This window comes from Acomys minous (genome assembly GCF_964271855.1).
Source record: "Acomys minous genome assembly, chromosome: 12".
Classification (NCBI taxonomy): Eukaryota; Metazoa; Chordata; class Mammalia; order Rodentia; family Muridae; genus Acomys; species Acomys minous.
In genome coordinates this window covers 72,499,970-72,524,099 of record NC_140493.1, presented here as the reverse complement: position 1 = coordinate 72,524,099, position 24,130 = coordinate 72,499,970, and the positions used below count along the sequence as shown (strand labels likewise).

Here is a 24,130-nt window from a genome sequence, read left to right as displayed (position 1 = left end):
TCTCTTTCAGGAATCCACTTATCAGTTACTGGACAGGAGTGGGCTTAGCACTGTACATGCACTTTTCATAGGAATGTTGACAGAACTGAGCGGTGTTAACTGTCAAGAGCCATGTCTGGGGCCAGCTCAGTGGCTAAAAGTGCTTGTCTTGTGGCTGACAACCTGAGCTCAATGCGCAGAACTCACATAAAGGTGGAAAGAGAGAACAGACTGCACAGGCTGTCCTCTGATCTCCACCTGGGCGCGCGCGAACTAAAACACAGTGTCTAAAAGGATTATCCTCTACAGTGACTGAGAAAATAAATTTTGTTTTTTCAAAGGAAATGCAGTGCTGGTTTCAGATCTCAGTGCAACAGTCTGCTCTCAAATGATATGAGGGGAGTTAGCATTTCAGAGCCCTAGTTCAGCAATACTTCTAGATGTCTACTGATGACTGCTGCCCCCAAAAGCCACACAACAGAATTCAAAACACAGAAATGGAAACCAAACCGAATATAAAAGTCTCATTCTCATTTCTCTATCTGAAGATATGGCTGAACTGAACTGGTCAATCAAAACCAAACTCCCTTATAAAAGCCATACAAGTGCTGAAGAGATGGCTCAGTGATTAAGAGCACCCACTGTTGTCTAGAGGACCCAGGTCCAGTTCCCAGCAAGCACAGCGGCTCATAAATCTCTGTAATTTCAGTTCCAAGGGATATGATGCCCTTCTAGCAACCATGGGCATGAGCCACACATGTGGTGTACATCCATACAAATGCAGGCAAAACACTCATACACATGAAATTAATGAACTTAAAAAGTCACAGAAGATTTTGTTAAATCAAAACAGTAAATATTGGCAATCTAAATAGTTTCAAATAATTTTCCAAGAGAGAAAGTATCTAACCATTTTTTACAGTAACAATAACGTAAAACTTATACAAAACTGAGATAAACTAACCAAGCAATTTCTTTGTGTTAGCTTGAGAAGGCTGCCCCATGTCCAGGCTCATGGATTTCCTGGCTCGCGGACTGGTCTGGCCTACAGCTGGGTAGGTAGCTGCAAGGTATCCTTCCGAGCCTTTGGGAGAGGACCACGGCTGGTTCTCCTTTAGTGTCCTGAGAGATTTAAACAATTTAGAAGAGCTGGTTAACAACAAGGTGACAAACATATCGCTGCTCACTCATTCCTATTAGTTATCCTATTTCCTAATGATGGCAATGAATTAATTTGAAAACTACACTCTAAAGTGCCATAGTAGCTGGGCATGGTGGTACATGCTTGTAATCCCAGCACTCAGGAAAGCAGAGGCAGGTGAATCACTGTGATCCAGGATAGCCAGGGATACACACAGAAAACCTGTCTCAAAAAGCAAAATTGCTATAGGACACAAACCTTTTTTTTTTTTTTTTTTTTTTGTAAGTAAGACAAGTTCCCATAAAGCTGCCCAGGCTGGCTCAGAGCTTACTATTTATTCCAAGTTGCTCTTGAACTTCTCGTCCTCCTGCCTTAGTGTCCAGAATGCTAACAGTACAGACTGTATACCATTACAGCTGACTCTTAAGGTACAGCTCCTAATGTATCCCCAGGAAATAGCAATGTTAAACAGGAAGAGCTATACTGTATAATTTTGTGAACTGTTTTATTTTCTGCAGTTCAGGGATTGAACCCAGAACCTCACATATGCATGGCAAGTGTTCTACCCCTCAGCTATACCCTGAAACCCCTAACTACCTATATACATTTATCGATTGAGACAGGGTCTCAGTAGCTGGCCTCGAGCTTGCCATAAAGCCAAGGCTGGCAACACTGAACTTCTGGTGCTCCTGCTTCTACTTCCCAGGTGCCGAGAGGATGGGTGCACAGCACCATCGTCAGTTTCTGCAGCACTGGGGCTGCACTCAGGACCTTCTGCCTATTAGGAAAGACTACTCCACCAACTGAGCTGCCGCTCTAGCTCCTGTTTTGCCTGCCTTTGAAACAGGGCCTTCTGTAGCTGAGGCTGGCTTCAAACTCCATACAAACTCCCTGAATTCCAGATCCTCCTGTCTCCATCTCCCAAGTGTTGGCACTGTAGGCATTTGCCACCATACTTGGCTTTTTAATCTGACAAGTAAAAATTGCATATTTTTTTTACTGTGTACAACATGATTTTAAAAATGTGCACATTTGGAATGCCTAAATACGTTAATACAGGACATGTATTGTCCTATATATTTGTCATTTATTGTGGTGAGAACACATATATGCATTACCTTAGCACTTTTCTTTTTTGTTTTTGTTTTTTGAGACAGGGTTTCTCTGTGTAAAAGAGCTGGCTATCCTGGACTCTTGGAGACCAGGCTGGCCTCAAACTCACAGCAACCCATCTGCCTCTGCCTCCTGAGTGCTAGGATTAAGGCATATGCCACCATGCCTGGCTTTTTGGGTTGTTTGTTTAGCACTTTTCAAATATGTAATAAATACACTGTTATTAACTGATGTTGAAAAATAGATCTCTTGAACTTATTGCACTGAATTATAGAATTAGAAAAAATAATGTCTAAGTAGGCAATTGTATTACTGCATTATTTAAAAATTAAGTTTGAGAACTAAGCTTTCTAGAAGCTTAAGTTACTTTTTCCTTTACAAAACCAAAAGAAGAAGGGTCAAAGAAATCAACTCCTGGGAAAGACTGAAGAATAAGGCTACTGGACACTGTCAACTGGGAAAACGTGTATGCATTGTTGAAGTCTCAGCCAAGTGCTTGGGGGTGTCTCTACCATACAAAAACAAGATATTACTAAGTTTAATGACACAATCTCTCAAAAATTACTTTCCTTTGTTCAACATTGTCTCCAAAACTTAAAGATATTTTTGTTTAATTTACATTACAGAATAATCCTCCAAAGATGTCATCTTCATGTAACTTCATGTCATATTGGAAAAAAAACCTATACAAAGCCATGCATAATAGTAAACATAATTTTTCTTTTTTGGTTTTTCAAGACAGGGTTTCTCTGTGTAACAGCTCTGGCTGTCCTGGAACTCCCTCTGTAGTCCAGGCTGGCCTTGAACTCATGGAGATCCACCTGTCTCTGCCTCCCAAGTGCTGGGATTAAAGGCGTGCGCCATCACTGCTCAGCCCAGTAAACCTAATTTTATGATTCTGTCATATAAATAAAAGTTCTACACTAGAAAAGCTCAGTGTGGTGTGAGTAACTTTAATTTCAGCTTTTGGGGGGGGAGGCAGAACTCCCTGAGTTCAAGGTCAGCCTACTCTACATGGTGAGTTCCAGACCAGCCAGAGACACATAGTGAGACTTTGCAGAAATCAACAACAATAAAACTACACCATAGAAAGGTTTCGAATGTTAGTGACATTAATAAACAACGCATGTAAGTGTTTTCCACCAATCTCTATCAGTTTTTTTTTTTGAGATTTATTTACTTTATGTGTATGAGTGGTTTCCCTGCATGTGTGTCATGCATGTGTCTGGTGTCAGATCCTCTAGAACTTTAGCGATAGACAGCTGTGCACAATCGTGCAGGTGAGAAGACCCAAAGGTCCTCGCCAAGAACACCAGAGCTTTTAGCCACTAAGGCAACATCACTCAGCTTTACCATTAGGCAATGATGCTGGCTTGTATTTCACATTAGCTTTTTCTCCAGGTCCTTTTCTGCAACCAAACCTTTCAAGATGGTCTTTCTTCATTATTCAAGTGTTTTGTGTTTAAAAGGGGCAAACTAAGGATAGTATCAGAACAGACTAGAAGAGCTTTAACCGTGCGTCTGCAGAGTAAGCTTTGATGTCCGCACTCGTAGACCATCTTGAGCTGCCACTCTGCTCCCTTTTGATGACTTTGCTCCTAGTCTCCACCACATGGAACCTGAAGCCTGGCTGTAATTATGCAATCTGAGACCATGTCCACTTACCTATAGCTAGGGTCACCGTGATGAATGGGATATGTATCCATAGGAACATTTTCCATTGAAATATCAGTAAGAAGAAGGGACTTCCTATGCTTGAGGCTACAGCGACTTCGAACCTCTTCAGACACTGTGAGGAGAGCTAACAGGCAATGGAAAAGCGGATACAAACATGTAAAAAGCACAAGTGTGACCTAAAACAGGATATATTTCTTCCAGACTTAAGAGGTTATTACTATTACATGTGCATATAAGAAGCCCTGAAGAGTGTGAGATGGAAACGTGCCAACACGCAGGACAGCTTATCCTCTAGTTTACAGTCTGCTCTGGAAGACTGCATGGACGTGAAACACATAAAGAAATGTGATGAACACCTTACTTTCTCAAGCACTTGATCCCATATTTACTTTCAGTAATCACAAAAAGTAGGCAGAACATGTACCTGAAATGGACACTCTGGGATATAAAAGGATTTGTTCAAGGTTGCATGCTTCAAACAAAAAAGTCAGCAAAACTGAAATTTGCTAAAGTGAGAAGGGGCATCTTCATCAAACCATACATCAAACTGCACTCTCTGAGTAGAATACAGTGAAGAAATATCAGGTAAGACACATAGAAACAGTTTGGTAAAATGGTGGGGACAGGACAGGTATCCCAGGTAATACAGCACAAAGAAAGAATATTAAGGTGGCAGAAGGCCCTTAGGAGACAGCAAGTAGATTGGTTTCAAACAAGCTGTGAGCAGTGACACTCAGGAAATGTAGACAGAGGACAGAAGAGAGGGCTACGAAGCTCTAGTGGGTAGGCTGAGGCAATTTGATTTTAGTACATTTCTGATACCATTGCAAATTCTTTTATAATGAAAACAGTTTCAGCAAAAACTTTACAACTTCAAATACCCAAAGGACTAAACTGTGACTGTTCTACTCGGCCAGAGAGCCACAGCTGGGCGTGGGGACCTTCTTCTGCCGATTCTCAGACAATGACACCATCAGACTCATCTTGTCAATTTTGTGCTTTTACCTGCTAAGTACGCCACACTCTGTGTATTCACCTCAAATTTGTCACAATTTCTATGTTTGTTAACAAGAGTTAGTAGTGTATGCAAAATCCTGACTGTTCTTGCAACAATGGCAGGTGAAGGATGCCTGTACCCTAAAAAAGAAAAAACAAACAACAATTAGTCCATGAACAAATGTTTACGCTCTTATGTTGTGTAATTACAAGAAAAGGAAAATTCCTGCTACTCAAGAATAGCCATTTGTGAAAGTAAAACATAAAAATTTGAGGCTAACTATACATAAGATTAAGTACCCCAGAATGTGTAGAAGAGGGTGTTCCCTGGAGCCCTAAAGGAGAGGACATTAAGAAAAATTTATTTTCTATTTCCTAAAGAACCATAGAGCTTAGAAATAAACACAAGCAAAACTACATATTAGAGTTTCCCTTGAGATTTCATTTGAAATAAGGGTTCTATTACTTAAAAAGCATGTCTTCTTTAAGAGCACTGGTTGCTCTTGCAGAGGACCAGGGTTTGGTTCCCAGAATCCACACAGTGGCTCACAACCACCTCTCCCTCCAGTTCCAGGGATCTAGTGTGCTTCTGTCCACCTCAGGCGCTACATATACACACACACAGGCAAAACACTCATACACATACAAGTAAATACATTCTTAAAGGTTATTTCTTCTTTTTCGTTTTGTTTGTTTTTGTTTTTTTGGTTTTTTTGTTTGTATGTTTGGTTGATTTTTTTGTTTTGTTTTTGAGACGGGGTCTCACTATGTAGCTAAGGACTAGGCTGGCCTTGAACTCACAGAGATCCACCTGCCTCTGTCTCCCAAGTGTTGGGATTAAAGGTGTGCCCCATCATGCCCAACTAAATATTATTTATTTACTTATTTTATAGATAACCACCTTAATAAAGCATGGCTACAAAGCTATGAAGTTGGCAGTGAGCAGTTAAAGTTAGGCAGGAAGCGCATTAGCTCTAGTCTAGTTGGAGCTGGTTGGCTAGAGACAGCAATGAAAACTGGAAGAGCAGAACCAGAGTGGCAGGGCTCTGAGACGGTAAGAGCAAGGATTGAAAACATGCTAGAATCAAGTTGAAGGGTATCTATGATCATGTCTGAACTCAGTGTGCACTAACCTGCAAATCCCTTTCATCCCCTTGGCAATGTTGGAGACTGAACTTAAGACCTTGGACAAGTGTCCTATAACTGAGCTAATCCCTAAACCTTCTGTGATTAAATTTATACAATAACACTCTGTAATACATATAATGAAATAACATAAACATGCAGTGTACTATTAACCAATAACACAGCAATTAAGTCTTAGAAATTTTACTACCAATTATTTTGCTCTTTTAATAAGATCTAATATGGAAATTAGGTTCTAGTTAAATAATTACTAATTGAAAGAACTCATGCAGATACAATTTTTATTTTAAAGTAAAACATATGGGCTAGATTACGGCAATTTATCTCAAGTAATCAATTCCTCTTAGTTATTTCTGGCTTCTGGATAGTAGTTCATGACACGTCCTAACAACAGGCCTCTATACCTTTTAGGAGGTGTCCAACTAGTGCAAAGTTAAAGTTAGAGTTGAAATTGAGTCCAACAAAATGATCCATTTGCTTGCAGTGCCATTCCAGAGGATTCCGGATTGCCATAAATACTTCTTCTGGACTCTATTTAAAACAATCAGGAGACAGATAGTTAGTGGAATTCACACAGAAGTTTCCCTTTTCAGTTTCTAGTACTAGAAGCCCAAGTCTACTTAACTATATACATTCCTGGCTTAGACACTGCTAAATAACTCACCGTGTGTGTGTGTGTGTGTGTGTGTGTGTGTGTGTGTGTGTGTGTGTGTGTGTGTGTGTTGCACAGTATGACATGCTAAATAATTCTTTCAGTTTCTTTTTTTAAATTTTTTATTAATTTATTCATATTACATCTCAATGGTTATCCCATCCCTTGTATCCTCCCATTCCTCCCTCCCTCCCACTTTCCCCCTACTCCCCTCCCCTATGACTGTGACTGAGGGGGACCTCCTCCCCTGTATATGCTCATAGGGTATCAGGTCTCTTCTTGGTAGCCTGCTGTCCTTCCTTTGAGTGCCACCAGGCCTCCCCCTCCAGGGGACATGGTCAAATATGAGGGACCAGAGTTCATGTGAAAGTCAGACCCCACTCTCCACTCTACTGTGGAGAGTGTTCTGACCATTGGCTAGATCTGGGTAGGGGTTTGAAGTTTACCGCCTGTATTGTCCTTGGCTGGTGCCTTAGTTTGAGCGGGACCCCTGGGAATTCTTTCAGTTTCAGAGAAATTATTTTTAGGTAACAGAAACCCTCATAAGAACATTTATGGTACTATAGATTAACTGGTGTAAGACAGTAAAAAAGATAGTGGGAAACTCAAATTGCTTTAATTTATAACATGATTTGTGTGAGTGCTGGGGGGTGCAGGGTACTGCGGATGAAACCTGAGGTCTTACGCATGCTAGGCAAGCATCTTACCACCTAGCTATATCTGTAGCTTTACAATACACAAATCTGAACTATTGTTTTTGGCCTTTGGAAGTGGGACTTCCTCTATCCCAGGCTGGCCTTGAACCTGCTAAACTCCTGTCTACACCTCTCAAGTGCTAAGTGCTAAAATTACAGCCATCAGCCACAATGCCTAGCTACTTCTGACAGCTGATAGCAAACTCACACGGTGACTCTCTACGATGCTGCCTTTTGTTTCATCCTCTCAAGGAGCTAGACCTCGAGGCAAGTCCCATTACTCTATCGTCTCAGAGAATATTCTGGTGATTTCAATAAAACTTTATTAACTCTGATTCCTAATACTTTTGGGGCCCTAGTCTCTGCTGTGCTGTTCCAGAAGTGAAAATGGCAAGGCAGGGGCTGACGAGATGGCTCAGTGATTAAGGGCACTTGCTGCCAAGTTGGATCAGCTGAATTCTACCCTTATAATCCACATGGTAGACGGAGCACTGATGCCCACAAGTTATCCTCTGACCGCCACACACACTGTGACATGCACTCACCCCAACAACACAAAAATACATGTAAAGGAAAGAAAGAAAATGGCAGGGCATATGCTCTTAAGATATTTATTTTATTTGTAAGTACTCTTAACATACAAATAGCCAATAGCTAGGTATTACTTGGAATCACCATTGTCTCCATCAGCTCCAGAGCAGAGCAATGAAGTTAGGAGACACTTAGCGTCTTTATTCCTTTCCGTTTTGTGAACAGAGGTGTAATAGACAAACATCAAGGGAGCTTCTACCTATAATTTAGCTTCACACTTCCTAGACTTCCAGCTGTTTTGGGTCTACAGCACATTAAATACACTAAGCAAGTACTTTAGACCCAGTATCTCCACACTTAGGCCACGTTCTGTTTTCCCACAGTTCATTTCATTTCAAGAAAAATTTAAACACAAAAATGCATGCACACGCACACAAATATTCTCTTTTATTTTAAGCTGTTTCCATTTTTCTCCAGAACAAAAGAAATAATTCTGCACTGTCTTTGAAACAGTGTTTTTCATTTACTTAGCACACATGTGTGTCCACTATGTGAACCCTGGGGACTGAACTTGGGTTGTCCGGGCCAGTGGTACGTACGTCTACTTGCTAAGCCATACCACTAGCCCAATTCTCTAACACTTTATTGCCTCCTCTATACTCTGAAGCAAAGTCCAATCCCTACGCAGGTTAATCAAAGTGAAGGGGGCGCCAATGGTATACTCTACAGTGAGATTAGGCAAAGGGGGGGAACTAGCGGAATCAAGTACCGAAAACTTTAGATTCTCCAAAGGACTTATCTGTTAGCAACTGCACAGATTTTTTTGTCAGTACAATTATTCAGTAAGTTTTTTTATTGAATAACTAGAAAATATTCTCTCTCTATATAATATAAATAAAAATAAATAGGGCTAGAGAATGCTACTAGAGACCACAAATCAGCAATAGTTAATGCACAGGGTCTGGTGTGGTAGCTATTATTACTCTCCAGCATTACTTTAAAAAATATTTCCTTATTTTACATGAATGGGTGTTTTGCTTCCATGTATATGCATTGCATGTGTGTACTGCCCAAGGAGGCCTGAGAGAGCACTGGATTCTGGGAATGGAGTTAGGGATGGTTGTGAGCTGCCATGTGGGCTCTGGTAAGAGCAGCCAGTGCTCATAACTGCTGAGTCACATCTCCAGCCCTACTTATTACTATTCTAACCACTCACAGTAGGGCATACTGTTCTTGGCTATTTCCGCCCCCCCCAAAAAACAGGGTTTCTCTGTGTAGCCTTGGCTGTCCTAGACTCGCTTTGTAGACCAGGTTGGCCTCGAACTCACAGTGATCCATTTGCCTCTGCCTCCCAAGTGCTGGGATTAAAGGTGTGCGCCACCACGCTTGGCTTTCTTGGCTATTTTTATATAGCATCTATTGATTAAATGGTTTTTAGTGAGCTACTAAAGAACTAACAATCAAATGCATTATACTAATGTTTAGATCAAGGACCTCTTCGGTTTCTAAAGAACCATAGAAGGAGCGAAGTCTCGCGGTGAGCATATGGCCCTCAGAAAGACACCTGCTCACCTTGTCATTGAATATCCGGAGACTATCTAAGGTATGCAGGTTCTGTTCCAGAAGTGCAGTGCCTGCTGAGTACAAGTTGACTTCGTCTAGCTGCAACACAGCCACGGCAACCCAAAAGAGGGCTTTGTGCAGTGGGGAGTCCTGGCAAAGAGACCCTCAGATTAGTGAGGTAAACCAAGAACCACTCCCTTCTACACATGCTGCAGCATGTCACAAAGCCGACAGCCTGACCAAGTGTCTGTATCCTCCTTCGGAAAACAAGAACAGACAGAAGCACATGTGGCCCTCTCCATGTAGCTAACTGGAACTGCCATCACTAGGCTGAGAGCCTGAGTTTCCTCAGTGACTTCCCCCTGGATGCCAAACCCAGGGCCAGGGGTAGCAAACTCTCTACAGAAGGCTCTGTAGAGCCGTGCCATTCCCTTGTTACCACTGCAGACAGGGACCAGGCTAAGCTTCCTTCTGCCTGCACATCCTCCTGTCTCTAAGCTTCCTTCTGCCTGCACATCCTCCTGTCTCTAAGCTTCCTTCTGCCTGCACATCCTCCTGTCTCTGGACCACCGTGCCCTGCTTTTACCACACTGTCTATTAGGATATAATAATCCCCAAATTCCTCTCAGCAGTATCGAATGTTAGATTAATTCTGCTTAATTTTTACACCTTTTTCTGTCAACTCTGTCACCAGCCCACTGCCCTACTTACTTCTAATTCTAGTTGAGGCTCGTCCCTTTCAACTTATCATGCTTACTACTAGGATAAAACTTATTCCTATGTACTCTGTCCCTCCTCCCTATCCTTCCTCTTTTCTCGGTGGAGATTGTAACCAGGATCTTGTACATGTAAGCAAGTGCTATGCCTTCGATTATGCCCCGAGCCTAGCATACAAATCTTCTGATGAGCAGGTATACCTCTCCTGACTTTACATTTCCCTATTACTAACACACTAAGTAGTAGTTGACTGACTTTATTTGCCCACTTCTCAACATCCATTCCCATCCCAGATATAGGCTACTTTATTAATTTTGTTTAGTACTTGTATATCTCTACGCAGATACATAGAAGATGCTCAACTAATTCTTTTTTGGCTGTTTCTCTGTGCAAAGAGCCTTGGCTGTCCTAGAACTGTCCTAGAACTCTTGCGTCAATTAATTCTTTTTCCAGTAAATATTATTTATTATTTTCCATTGATGATCCTAAATGGTAGTTTTCTGTAAACTACCCTAATGCAATCTTTGCCAGGAATAACTGAGTTCATGAGCTCTGTATACAAAGATCCGTTATATACTTGCCAGGTTCACAGTAACCGTCCCCACCCACCACCCTGAAAACAGTGCCAGTGGAGGGATCCAAGTAGATAAAGAAGAACAGACCGAACATTAAACAGATGCTGACGGCTGGCATGGAGCCTGTCTTCTTGAAAGCATCATGTGAGTGGGGTCAACTAATTCCTAATAGACGAAAAGAACTAAAGCTGCACGGTGCCTACAGCTTCTTCATGCCCCCTTTTCAATCCATCCTTCTCTTTCCCTCCCTCATTCCCAATCCTTCCTTCCCACACCCCCTCCACTTCCCTTCCTTTTGAGACAAATATTCTCTATGGAGCCCTGGCTATCCTGGGATTTGCTATGAAGACCAGGCTGGCCTCATGATCACAGAAACCAGACTGCCTCTACTTCCTGAGTGCTGGGACTAAATATGTGGGCCACCATGCTAGGCCAGTAATCCATCTTATATTCTAACTTTTATGACAAGAGGCTTCATGTTGACTATAAATTCTCCTTTACAATTTTTAAATCCATCTTATTTTCCAAACTCTGTATAAGAAAAGAGCATGCAGTGCCAATCCCAGCAATTACCTTATTAAGAAGTGGCTGTAACTTTGTTAGTGCTATCACTGTAGCTTCTATCAGAACTTGACTGTTGTAAGTATCAGGTCCTTTTAAACAACTTTCAAGTGCCTTTTAGGAAAACAGAAATATTTATTTTACTTTTCATTGAAATAAAACATTAGCTCCTACAACGAATCTTAGATTTAACTGAGAAACATTTAGGTATTTGATAGTAGTTTATTTGCTTTTAAAAAAAGATTTATTTATTTATTATTATATATACAGTGCTCTGCCCACATGTATACCTGTAGGCCAGAAGAGAGTTCAGATCACATTATGGGTGGTTATGAGCCACCGTGTGGTTGCTGGGAATTGAACTCAGCACTTCTGGAAGAACAGTTAGTGCTCTTAACCTCTGAACCATCTCTCCAGCCCAACAAACAATTTCTAACAATGGTGAACACTGTATACTTGGTTTCTTATTTCTAAAATATTTCTATATTATATTTAGTAAGTAGAGCTTATTATATTATGAATTATATAGCTTAGTATTAAGGCTATAAGGCTTTGAAAACTGATAGACTATTAAGTGTGTTGGTTAGAAAAGAGGTAAGGACTCTTTTTAAAAGATATTTTCTTTTCTTTTGTCTTTTTGATACAGGTTCTTTCTATTATGTAGCTCTGGCTCTTCTGGAACTCACTATGTAGACAAGATTGGCCTCAAACTCACAGACCCACCTGCTTCTGTCTCTGTTGTGCCAGGGTTACCAGGCATGTACCACCACACTGAACTTAGAAGGGCTCATCACTTCAAAGACTTACAGTAAAGAAAAAATGTTTCAAAGCTTAACAAATATATGTTTAATTACATATTAATGTGTTTTTAAAAACTAGGAGGTATTAATTTGTCTCTTTGGAAAAAGAAGAGTTAAGTACCTTGCTAAGAATTCGGATGATCTGCTTTATCTGCCCATGAGACACTCGTTTGCTAATACAGCCAAACACCACAAGGGCTCTTGGCTGCAGGGACGGGTTGTACTGAAATGCAAACCTGCAAGTAAAAGAGCCACAAAACTTATCAAAAGCTGTGTGCTTATCCACACTATAAATACAAGACTGATGATGCTGCAATAGCTACTTTCAACAACACATACTTTTACAGTTCACATTCAACTTAGAACACACCTTTGAGCTAGTTCTGTCCACTGATCCAGCCACTTGCATGTTGGAATATCTCTCATACAAGCCTGAAAAACAGGACACGCTAAATACATATGCGTACATTGACGTTTCTAGAAATACTAAATATTCATCATGTCATTAAGGGATACCTGTTATAAAAAACAAAAAACAAAAAAACAACAAAACTACACTCCAGGGGCTGGAGAGATGGCTCAGCAGTTACAGCACTTGGTCCTGTAGAGGATATATATGGGTTCTGTTCCCAGAATCCACAAGTGCTTCCAAACCATCAGTTCTGGGGAACTCGAAGTCCTCTTCTGAGCTCCTCTCTGACCTGCAGGCACCAGGCACACATGTGGTGCACATACATACATGCAGGCAAAACATTCATACACACAAAGTAAAATAAATCTAATTTTAAAAATGAATACATTTTAAAGAAGTATCTTAAGTACAATGTGTAATATAACAGACTAAACCAGTCTTTCTTCTGTATATTACAGACTTTTTTTGTAGCCCTGGTTGGCCTAGAACCTCCTACACAGACTCACAGAAATCCACCTCCCTCCTGCCTCCTGAGTGCTGAGATTAAAAACTTGTGCCACAACAGTCTGCATATGACATATTTAAAATATGATTTTAATTTAGTTTCTTGTCATTTTTCCTTATATACCTCCATGATCTCCAACAAAGCTTCTGTGACGGTTTCTAGGGACGTCAAAGCAAACGTCTCCCTCTCATAGGAGCCAGGGGAGAATGACCGGTCCCGGTAGCTGGAGCGGAAGGCTATGACAGCGGCTGACTTAACTTTGCTAATGCCAAACAGTAAGTAAAATTTGGGTAATGAGAATTCTGTTAGGCTGAGCCTCAAAACTTGCTTGGTTTCTTCTGTAAAAGGAAAAGAAAATATCAGTTTTAATTCTAAAGTGTTGTTTTATCTTGAATTCAAGAAAATATAAATATCACACAAAAATCACAGAACCACACTTCCTAAGTCAAATCCTAGATATATTCTTAGTGTCTAGAGCAAACTGGCACTAGTTACGCAACACTATCAACTAAAAATCAGCCTTTAGGTTCCATGATAATTACAAGTACCTACATGACAAACACAGAAAGCCTTTATTATAGCTTGCTATGGAATGCAAGTTGTTTTCAAAATTGTTTTCTGGTTTGGTAAAATTTCAAACTATAGCCCGTAGGCCTGGTGAGATATTATAATCTCATTAAGAAACCCATAGCAGTCAGGGAAGGGGAGGCTTGAGAGAAGAACTAGGAAAGAAGATCACCTTCTGCGGACTTACCACTAAAGTGGAGCTGTGAACACGTGCACAGGGAGTGGATGATGTTAATGACGAGTCCGTGTGTTGAAGCTCGAAGGGACAAGGGCCCTGTGGCTACTAAGAAAGTCACGACATGGAAGAGATAGGGAAGGTGAGCCGCCACATCCAGGGAGTTGTTGAAGGACAGCATCAGCATGTAGCGGGCCAAGATAGCAATGTCATCCCACATAAGATGCTGCTCTAAAGTTGGAGTTGGAGATAGGCACGTCTTGTCAATTATTTTACACATCCTTCCAATAACCTGTGAAGAAGAACAAGTTTTAAAAACACAAGACTAAAAGTCCCACCATAAAACCACTTAGGGGGCTGGAGAGAAGGCTCAGACGTTAAGAGCACTTGCTGCTCCTGCAGAAGACCTTGGTTCTCAGCACCCACATGGCAGGTCAAAGCCATCTGCAACTCCAGTTTCAAGGGACCTGATACCCTCTTCTGGCCTCTGCAGATACTGCTAACATGTGGCACGCATACATGTCTAATCACACACATACATACACATAAAAGAAAAATGAGTAAATCTTAAAAAATAAATTCAGGACCGACGAGATGGTTCAGCAGGTTAAGGTGTTCTCTGCCAAGCCCCATGCCTTGAGAGCTATCTGGTGGAAGGAGAGAACTGACTCCTACAGGTTTCCTCTGACCTCTACATGTGTGCCATGGCATATGTGGAAGTGCACACAGACATGCACGCACACATGCATGAACATACACACTCAAATACATAAATATATCAGTTTAACCTTAGCTAGTTATAAGAGGAAAAACTCTCAAAATATCAAATAGATATACTACGGCATAGTCCAAAAGGTACAGAAAATGTGGTTACCTTACTTGACACCAATTTCACATTTCCAGAAGCCAAAGCCACAGCTGTGTCTGCCATCACCTCAGCCTTGATAGACCCTAGCCCCCCTGTGGCACTGGTTTTGATGAAACTGTCAAGCACAACGTCCAGCAGGTCTGTGATCTGGGGAGACAAGGACAGCCACGTGGCTTTCAAGAATGCTGCCAGCTTAACCTTTAATTAATATGCACTCAAAGGAGCCCAAGGAACAGGCATCCTGTTTTACCCCAGACTTTCAAAGCTTAGACTTAGAGACCTGTAAAACCTCCAGGGAAGGATGAGGGTGTGACCTGATCCCTTCAGAGTAAGAGCAGCATTCACAGTCTAAACATCTTTACATGACTATCTTCAGTTGCTTAAGACAGTAACACATGGCCAATCTAATTAGTGAAATGACATCACACAGCCAGGAAACTGGCTCCAACATAATTCGAAATCCTTTAGAGGTTTCACAGCATTGTCTGAGTAAGGGCACTGCTTTCTCAAGTGATTATTTTGAAGGAATAACATGCATTTCCCTGTCAGATTAAGGAAAGTTGTACCATAGTCTATGCTACAACTATAAATGAAAGCAGATGTTCTGAGCAACAGCATTAAGAATCACTTCCTGAGATTTGTGGTGTACAGGGACTGGGATATATATTTATACATTATTTCTAGAAATGACAACAGGCTCCCACAGCTAAACTCTATACAATGATGCAAAGAGGAGAGCTCTTAGCTACTTACAGGGCTGGGTATGAGTCTGCATAAAATGCCCACCAAGAGTTACTAGCACAAAGCAGCACTAGAAAAGCACTGGTATAACTTGAATACCTGTCCAAGGCTCCCCCATATTTTTGCTTGAATAGAAGGGTACATCTGCTTCTCGTTTATGGTCATTGTTATTAGCTTATCAAGAATGGCAGTGACCCTTTGTCGTTTAGCATCATCATTATGTTTACAAAAACGAACTAGATTTGACAGCCACGGGGTCATATATTCCAAACAAAGGTGCTTCAATTCAATACCTGTGGAGAAAATACTCCGTTAGCACAGATAGTCAATGAAAGTTATAAGCATTTTTGTGTACATGTATATCTGTGTACCACATGCTTGCCTAGTCTCCAGTAAGTCTGGAAGAGGCTGTCTGACCCCTGGGACCAGAGTTACAGATGGTTGTGAGCCATTACGTGAGTGCTGAGAGTTGGACCCAGGTCATCTGAAAGAGAAGCCAGTACTGTCCAACCCCCACCCCAAATCAGGGTTTCTCTGTGTAGCCTTGGCTGTCCTGGACTCACTTTGTAGACCAGGCTGGCCTTGAACTCAGTGATCCGCCTGCCTCTACCTCCAGGGTGCTGGGATTAAAGGCGTGCGCCACCACACCCAGCTCAGCCAGTGCTTTTAACTGCTGATCCACCTCTCTAGCTCCAGTAATGATTCAATCATGAAGGAATAGAGGGGAAGTTGAAGGTAAAGATTATTATCTTGAATTAGGCCTAGAAAAACATTTTGGTAACATGCAAAGACACTAAGATTTGAGGGGGAAAAACTTTTAAATAAGCAAGCTGAGCTGGGCATAGTGGTGCACACTTTAAAAAATTTATTTTATTTTATGTGCATTGGTGTTTTGTCTGCATATGTATCTGTGTGATGGTGTCATATCCTCTGGAGCTGGAGTTACAGACAGTTGTCAGCTACCATGTGGATGCTGGGAATTGAACCTGGGTCCTCTGGAAAAATAGCCAGTGTTGTCAACCTCTGAGCCATCTCTCCAGCCCAGTGGTGCATACCTTTAATTCCAGCACTGAGGAGGCAGAGGCAGCCAGATCTCTGAGTTTGAGGCCACTCTGATCTATAGAGCAAGTTCTAGGATAGCCAAGGCTACTCAGAGAAGCCCTGTCTCAAAAAAACAAAACAAAGCAAAAAACTTCACTAAAACATACATCATTAAATTTAGTGGTCTAACCTTTTAAAAAATTTTTGTTTGTTTTTGAGACAGGATCTCTTTAGATAGTCCTGGCTGTCCTGGAACTTACAGGCCTCCCCAGTGTTGGGATTGAAGTGTACACCACCATGCCTGGCTGTCCTAACCCTTCTAAGTGTATAGTTGGAAGACATTAAGTACACTGAAATTGCTGTGCGATTACTACCACCACCCATTATTACGACTTCTTCACTTTTTTTTTTTTTTTATTTTTTAAAGACTAGTCAAGTGCAGTAGTGAGAAGGGGGGAAAGTGTAGAACAGGAGTTCAATCTGTAACTGACTGTGAACAACCAATTGTGATAACGCACTACCTTCGGACAAGCCCTTCTTTACTTTTCAAAACTGAAACTCTGGACCCAAATCACTTTTTTTTTTTTTTTTTGGTTTTTCAAGACAGGATTTCTCTGTGTAGCCCTGGCTGTCTTAGAACTTGCTCTGTAGACCAGGCTGGCCTCAAACTCACAGAGATCTTCCTTCCTGTGCCTCAGTGCTGGGATTAAAGGTGTGCAACAACACCACCCAAACCCAAATCACTTTTAATAGCATCATATTAGTCTATGGTGCAGAAAACCAGAAACTTAGTTTATTTGCTGGTTTGATTTTTCAATTATCTTTTTAAAATTAAGCAATGTTTTATTAAATTCAAAAGTAGGCAAAATAAATATATGACAATGAAGGTCATGATAGGTCCCTTTTCATGAGGGGTGTGGTACTGAGTGAGAGAAGCTTCTGGACACTAGAAACATTGGAGGCTGTGATCTAGAAGAGACTTTCATGACGTATTCACTGTCAGAACTCATCAATGAACATCTATTCACTTAACATCCAGGCACATTACAAGACACACCTTAGTTTTAAAACACTAACATAAAAACAATATGCCATAAACATCTCGGCATTAATTCTTTTTAAAAGTATGTGTGTGCGTGTGTGTGTGTGGGGGGGGGTGCAAGTGTGTGCTCTAGGGAGACAAGAGGAGAAATCTGGGGCTGGTTCTGTCCTTCCACCTTTACATGGGCTCCAGGGAGTGAACTCAGGTTGTCAGGCTTTGTGGCATGTGTCATTACCCACTGAGTCATCTCGCTGGCTCCTTAGCATTAATTTTTCAGGAAAAGATTTAAAAATGTGAATACTCTTCAGGGTCTAATCCACTTCTAAATATCTTTCTAGCTCTCAGGATTTAATCTTTAAAAAAATTTTCCATCTGATACCTAACATACCATATGCATATATGTATGTATTTTTATTAACAAACGTAAAAATATTCTTTCCTTAGTCTGATGCATGTGCTACTATGATTCATTTATTAACTTATAGCGAGCTCTTCTCAACTAGGGACATTAATCTTCCCACAGCCAGCTCTGCTCTCTCCCAGGTCTAGTTTAGTCATTCATGTTCCTTTTTTTTGCAGAGAGATGCTCCAGTCTCATGAAGCTCGTCTGTTCATTACTTACTTTGCTTCTATCCTGTGTTTGCTTGTTTCACCCGTCCTACTCACACAAAAGCAACTAAGTACCCACTTCTTTTATTAATGTTTCTAGATCTATATTCAATCTTAAATATAGCTAGAACTTATTCTGGTATCTTTGGGTGTAGATGGCCTAACTTAATTCATTTTCCAAACTTATTTCTTAAATGATTTCACCTCCCCACTCAGTTTGTGATGCTTCAGCTGCTTCTCTTCAACAGCTCTGCTTGCTGATCTTTGAACGTTTGTGTTTTGATTATTGTGCCATTATTATATGTACAGAGGTGGAGACATATTTGTTGTTATTATTGTTGTTGTTTTTCCAGACAGGGTTTCTCTGTGTAGCCTTGGCTGTCCTGGACTCACTTTGTAGACCAGGCTGGGCTCCAACTCACAGAGATCCACCTCAGGAGGCAGAGGCAGGTGAATCTCTGAGTTCAAGGCCAGCTGGTCCAAAGTGAGTTCAGGACAACAAAGGCTACACAGAGAAACCCTATCACAGAAAGAAAGGAAAAGAAAAAAAAACTGTGTAGCAGCACCACACTGCCATGTAGCATGTGGACACATCTGTAATATCAAGTCTGTACTTTCCTTCTTTTCAACATTTTCTCAGCTATTTATTTTCAATAGAATTTAAAATTGTTTGAAAACTTCAAATTCCATGGTTACTTTGATGGGATTGTATTAAATTTGAATTAATCTCAGAAGAGCTGTTTATGCAGGAACACAATATGTGTCTGTTCACTCAGATATTTTCACACGTTTATAATTATTAATAAAGCTTTGTAGTTTTCTTGTTTTGTCAAACTTGCATATTTCTCATCAGAATTATACTCCTACATCTTTCACTTGATGGGAAAAAAATAGAGCAAAACATATCTGACAGTCTTGTAAACATATTTCATTTATTTTATGTATATGGGTGTTTTGCCTATATGTATATCTATGCAGTATGTGCATGCAGTGCCTGCAGAATCCAGAAAAAGGCATCAGATACCCTGGAACTGGATTCATAGACAGCTGTGAGCTGCCAGATGCATGCTGGGAATCGAACCAGGGTTGAATGGAAGAGTGCTCTTAAGCACTGAACCATCTCTTCAGCTCTCATCTGACAGTCTTGATGAATCGTTACAGCATTTAATTACCTAATACTGAATCATCTTATTAAGAAATGTGTTTGAGGAGCTGGAGAGATGGCTCAGAGGTTAAGAGCACTGTCTGTTCTTCCAAAGGTCCTGAGTTCAATTCCCAGCAAGCACATGGTGGCTCACAACCATCTATAATGACATCTGGTGCCCTCTTTTGGCCTGCAAGTGTACATGCAGCTAGAGCACCGTATAAATGATAAAGAAATAAATCTTAAAAAACAAAAACAAAAAACAAAGATCTGTGTTTGAGCCAGACACGGTGGCACACGCCTGCAATCCCAGCACTCGTGAGGCAGAAGCAAACGGATCTCTGTGTCTCTGTGAGTTAGAGGCCAGCTTGGTCTACAAAGTGAGTCCAGGCCAGCTACATAGAGAAACCCTGTCTTGAAAAACAAAAAAGAAAAAGAAAGAAAGAAAGAAAGAAAGAAAGAAATGTGCTGAATGCAGAAAAAAACCTTTATGTATTACAGGGAGAAGGCGAGAGGAAAATGTGAGGAATGAAGGCAGACAGAGATCAGCAGCTATGCTACTACAGCGGATGGGGGCAGGCAGGGAGTAAAAAGAATCAATATTAAACTAATGAAATCTATTAAAATGAACTCAGGACTGACTCTGGATGTGGCATTATCCACCATGTCATTCTTTATGAAACAACAAATGCTAAATAAAAATCATAGTTCCAAGACAAGTATAGAAAGGAGAAGAGACTATTTCCCATAAAATCAAGGAGATATGTGTAATTCTTGTCTCAGGAGAGAAATGCCAAACCTCCCGGAGCTGAAATAAAGAAGGAATCCCTTCAAGCAGCCCAGACGCAAGAGGACCCCACCTGTGACCTAGGCCAGAGTTCTGATCAGCTGGTTTACCCTGATTTCCACCAGGAGTCTCTTTCAGAGGTGCTTTAGTTGTAGGATACCACGGACAAAAAAGGGAAGTTTTTAAAAAGCAAGAATACAGTAAGTAAAAGACTCCTGGTAAATACTCAAACAAAAGAATTTCCTTTGAATAGTGCTAGACTCCTTCTTAGTATTAAAGACAATCGTTACTTACTAGATTTGCTAAATCCAGAGATACACTCTTCCAAAAACTCCAAGGTAAGGTGCGGCTCATTGGCTGCAAGCGTTTTACTGATGGAGACAATAAAGAGGGTGTTGTTGGCAGGGATGCATAACCCTGATGTCTCTAGTAACTGACCTTCAATTTTTAAATTAAAGGTACAGGTTAAGGCACACAGAAGATTATATGCAGCAGACCTAAGAGAAAACACAAAAGAGAGTGTTTTAAACTTATTCTTTGTAATTCCATGTCCCCCACAACATATAGCTCAATGTTTCATCACAAAGCATGGTCAGTTCTTTCTCAGTGTTACGACTGACTAGAGACAGAACGCATGGCAAGCCCCAAACAGGAGACTCACAGGATCAGCACCAGAAGAGCCCACGGGGCTCCCGAGACAGCGAGGTGTAGGCCTTCCTAGAAATTCTCGTGGCAGCATAAGACAGCAGATTTAGGGTCTAGAGTGGATCAGTAGGAACAAATGGCAGAACCAAGGTGTGCCGTGGTATTAGTGAAGTCAGAGCTCTGCCTATGGCTACTCTGAGACAGAATAAGAAGCAAGGAGGAGGCCTGCTGTTGACAGCCTCCCATCCTGCCACTGGGGAGGCAGAGCAGCTATGAATGTGAGGCCAGCCTGCTCTACATACAGAGTTCCAGGCCAGTCAGGGCTGCCTAGTGAGAGATCTTTATTTCATTTTTTTAAGAGGAGGCATCTATCAAATTATGATGTTAGGAACGTTAAAGTAAGGGTATCCATGGAATGTCTGTGTTCTACAATTTACACTGCAAACTAGAGGTTAAAACCAAAATTAACTGTAGTTTAAAAAGATGTAATTACATCTTCCATTCCATGACCTCATTCTGTAACAGATAAACTGGAACAATCATATGTTATCTAGGGTCTAGGAGAATAAAACGTATGTTATAAATACATGCAAATATATTTAAGCAAACCAGGAAAGTCTAAAAACTTCACGTCTGAGCTGGAATAGCTCAATGGTAGTGTTTTCTTTGCCTGTGAGAGCCCTGGGTTCGATTCATAACATTTCAAAATAACACCCCCGCATCCCATCCCGCCCACCCCACCCCCAGACAACAAATCTCACGCTCCACTTTAAAATGCAGCAAAACAGTGGGCTTGCTCAGAAAACTTCAGGTTTTTATTACCTCTGAATTTCTGCCATGTTGATACAGGAGAAAAAAGCCATGGAAATTTAAGTTTCCCTAGGAGTGTTTTGCTTTGTTTTGTTTTGTTTCCCCCTTTCTCTGGAATAATGCACTCTATCAATAAGTGAAAGCTTATCTACTCGCTTTCTCACTGGAAAACAGTGCAGTTTCACTTAAATTAGTAACAGTAAGATAGCCACTAGTGCTACTTAACAAAATGTCAGAGGGCAGGGCATCTTGGCACAGGCCTGTAACCCTAGTGTTTAGTGGGAGGCTGAGGAAGGAGGACTGTAAATTCCAGGCTAGAAAGACCCTAGCTCTACAACCAAAATACCCTAATGATAAACTATAAAACTACTTGGAAATGAGAAGTAAAGGCAGGCTTATAGCCCAATTTTCTTAAAAATGAGAACACTAATGTTACTGCTTTTGAATTTATGTTTATCTTTCACTGACACATATGTCATACTATGCCAAAGTTATTTACTATCTAAGAGCTATAAAAACTGGGCTTCTAGAATCTGGGTCTGTGTCAGAGAGCCTTCTAAGATACGGGGAGCCAAGCAGATATAAAATTTAGTGAGACACTTCTGAGAGTTCATGACGCCTATCTAAATGAAAAAAAAAAGTTCTGTTGATTATGAACCTTGAAATCCTCCCCCCCCCCCCTGCCCAGACAGTCTCACTATGCAGACCAGTCAGGCCTAGACCCATAGAGATCCACTCATGTGCTTCCCGAGTGCAGGTATCAAATGAGTATGCTACCACTCCTGACTAAAAAAATGTAATTGTGTGTGTGTGTGTGTGTGTGTGTGTGTTGTGCACACATACAAGGCAGTCAAAGGACACCTTCTGGGAGTCAGCCATCTCCTTCCATGGTGCTACTCTAACATAAGTTTGGTTGGCAGCTGTCCCGAGCCATCTTGCTGGACATATATTCCCTCCTTCTTTTTTGAGGCAGGGTTTCCCTGTGTAGCCCTGGCTGCCCTAGACTCACTTTGTAGACCAGGCTGGCCTCAAACCTACAGGGATCCACCTGTCTCTGTCTCTCTGAGCTCCTGGTTTAAAGGCGTGCACCACTGCTATGAATGCCGTATTTTTCCTACTAAATAAAGAGAAAATTGAAAGCTTAAAAGGCTCAGAATAAAACCTCATCTATGTTATATTCTAAGGGAGCGTACCTGAATCTGAGAATTGAGTGTCTCTTATCTAAAAGGGCTATGATCAGATGTGTTTCAGGATTTGAAATATTTACATAGATTTTTGCAGAATGAGTATCTATAATTAAAAGTTCTGAAATGGGGTGGATGTAGTGAAAGTGATTTTAATCCCAGCAAGTTCTAGTAAAAAAAATTATGTTATACATTCTAGATAAAATACATAGACGTTTCCGATTTTGGAGCATTTTGGATTTCAGATTAGGAATGTTCTACCTCCATGAGTAAAAATCTTGACATTCCCAAGATATCTAAGATAAAGACTCATCCAAACATAAAAAGGAAAGAGAAGAAAATGGAGATAGGATACAAAGGAGAGAAAAGAAGGGCTGGGGAAAAACACCATGCACTAAGCACAAGCTGTTTGCTTGTGTTATACTATCCTGTCACAGATGCTACTGTCAAACCCATATAGGTGCATCAGGAAGGCACTGTTACCGTTACTTTGCCAAAAAGGAGAGTTCAGCACTGTGCCTGAAAGCATGCTAAGCTACAAAATAGCAGCCCCCTACCCAAACCAAATCTGCTGACAGGACAGATCACAGCAGGGCAGCGCCCAGACAACCTTGTGCTCATACTGTGCTCAGGGCGTGTTTACAACGGTCTTAGAACCGCTGTGAAGAACTAGAGATGGTGCTCTGTGGCAGGGCGCTTGGACTGCTGCCATGTGCACTCTGGGTTTGCTCTGAGGGAGGGAGGGTGAGGGAGAGAGGGAAAGACATTTCTTCCTTTCTTTTATTTTTTTTTAAAGATTTATTTATTTATTTTATATACATGAGTGCTCTGCCTGCATGTACACTTGCAGGCCAGAACAGGGCACCAGATCACATTACAGGTGGTTGTGAGCTACCATGTGGTTGCTGGGAACTGAACTCAGGTCCTTTGGAAGAGCAGACAGTGCTCTTAACTGCTGAGCCACCTCTCCGCGCCACCTCCCTCCCCTTTCATTTTAAAAACTGTTTTGAAACAGAACATTATATTTTAGAGCTGATAGTTGAAACCCTGAGATGTGCCAGGTTCTGCCACAGCTGCCCTCCTGGATTCAACTGTTGTTCCATCATAGGCTCTGCACCTGAATCTGCAACAGACAATGTTTAGGTGCCTCCTTCACCAAGTCCCAGCAGGGTTTTACTTCAGCTCTTTAGCTATACACTGTCTTGCGTTGGCCACAGGCCATAGCGGTGGCACAGCACGTGTGCTTACTGTCATGCTCTCCAAAGGATAACACCCTTCTGGTCCTGTAGCTTCTGTTGCAGAGTCAGAGGTGAGAGTGACGTAAGATTTCTTTAGAGAACACTACTAAAGTGGCCTAGGTAGGAAGTAGAAATGAATTTGATTCACAAAATTTTAGGCCTTCCTTAAACAAGGACACTCTTAAGTGAACAACAGTGATATAATGTTTAACTTGA

General features: G+C 41.2%; 1 protein-coding gene across 8 annotated transcripts in view; it reads right to left on the bottom strand.

Moving 5' to 3' along the window:
* NF1 (neurofibromin 1) overlaps positions 1-24,130 on the bottom strand; it is a 250,177-nt gene that overhangs the window by 19,619 nt on the left and 206,428 nt on the right. For all 8 annotated transcript variants that reach the window (XM_084750408.1, XM_084750415.1, XM_084750412.1 and 5 more), the window contains 13 exons: positions 20,332-20,534; positions 15,514-15,707; positions 14,680-14,820; positions 13,818-14,097; positions 13,187-13,401; positions 12,517-12,578; positions 12,268-12,382; positions 11,359-11,460; positions 9,503-9,643; positions 6,457-6,583; positions 4,916-5,047; positions 3,899-4,034; positions 944-1,101 (listed from right to left, as the gene is read on the bottom strand). In XM_084750408.1, the coding sequence (XP_084606534.1) occupies positions 944-1,101; positions 3,899-4,034; positions 4,916-5,047; positions 6,457-6,583; positions 9,503-9,643; positions 11,359-11,460; positions 12,268-12,382; positions 12,517-12,578; positions 13,187-13,401; positions 13,818-14,097; positions 14,680-14,820; positions 15,514-15,707; positions 20,332-20,534 (2,006 nt within the window). The remainder of the gene's footprint in view (positions 1-943; positions 1,102-3,898; positions 4,035-4,915; positions 5,048-6,456; positions 6,584-9,502; positions 9,644-11,358; positions 11,461-12,267; positions 12,383-12,516; positions 12,579-13,186; positions 13,402-13,817; positions 14,098-14,679; positions 14,821-15,513; positions 15,708-20,331; positions 20,535-24,130) is intronic.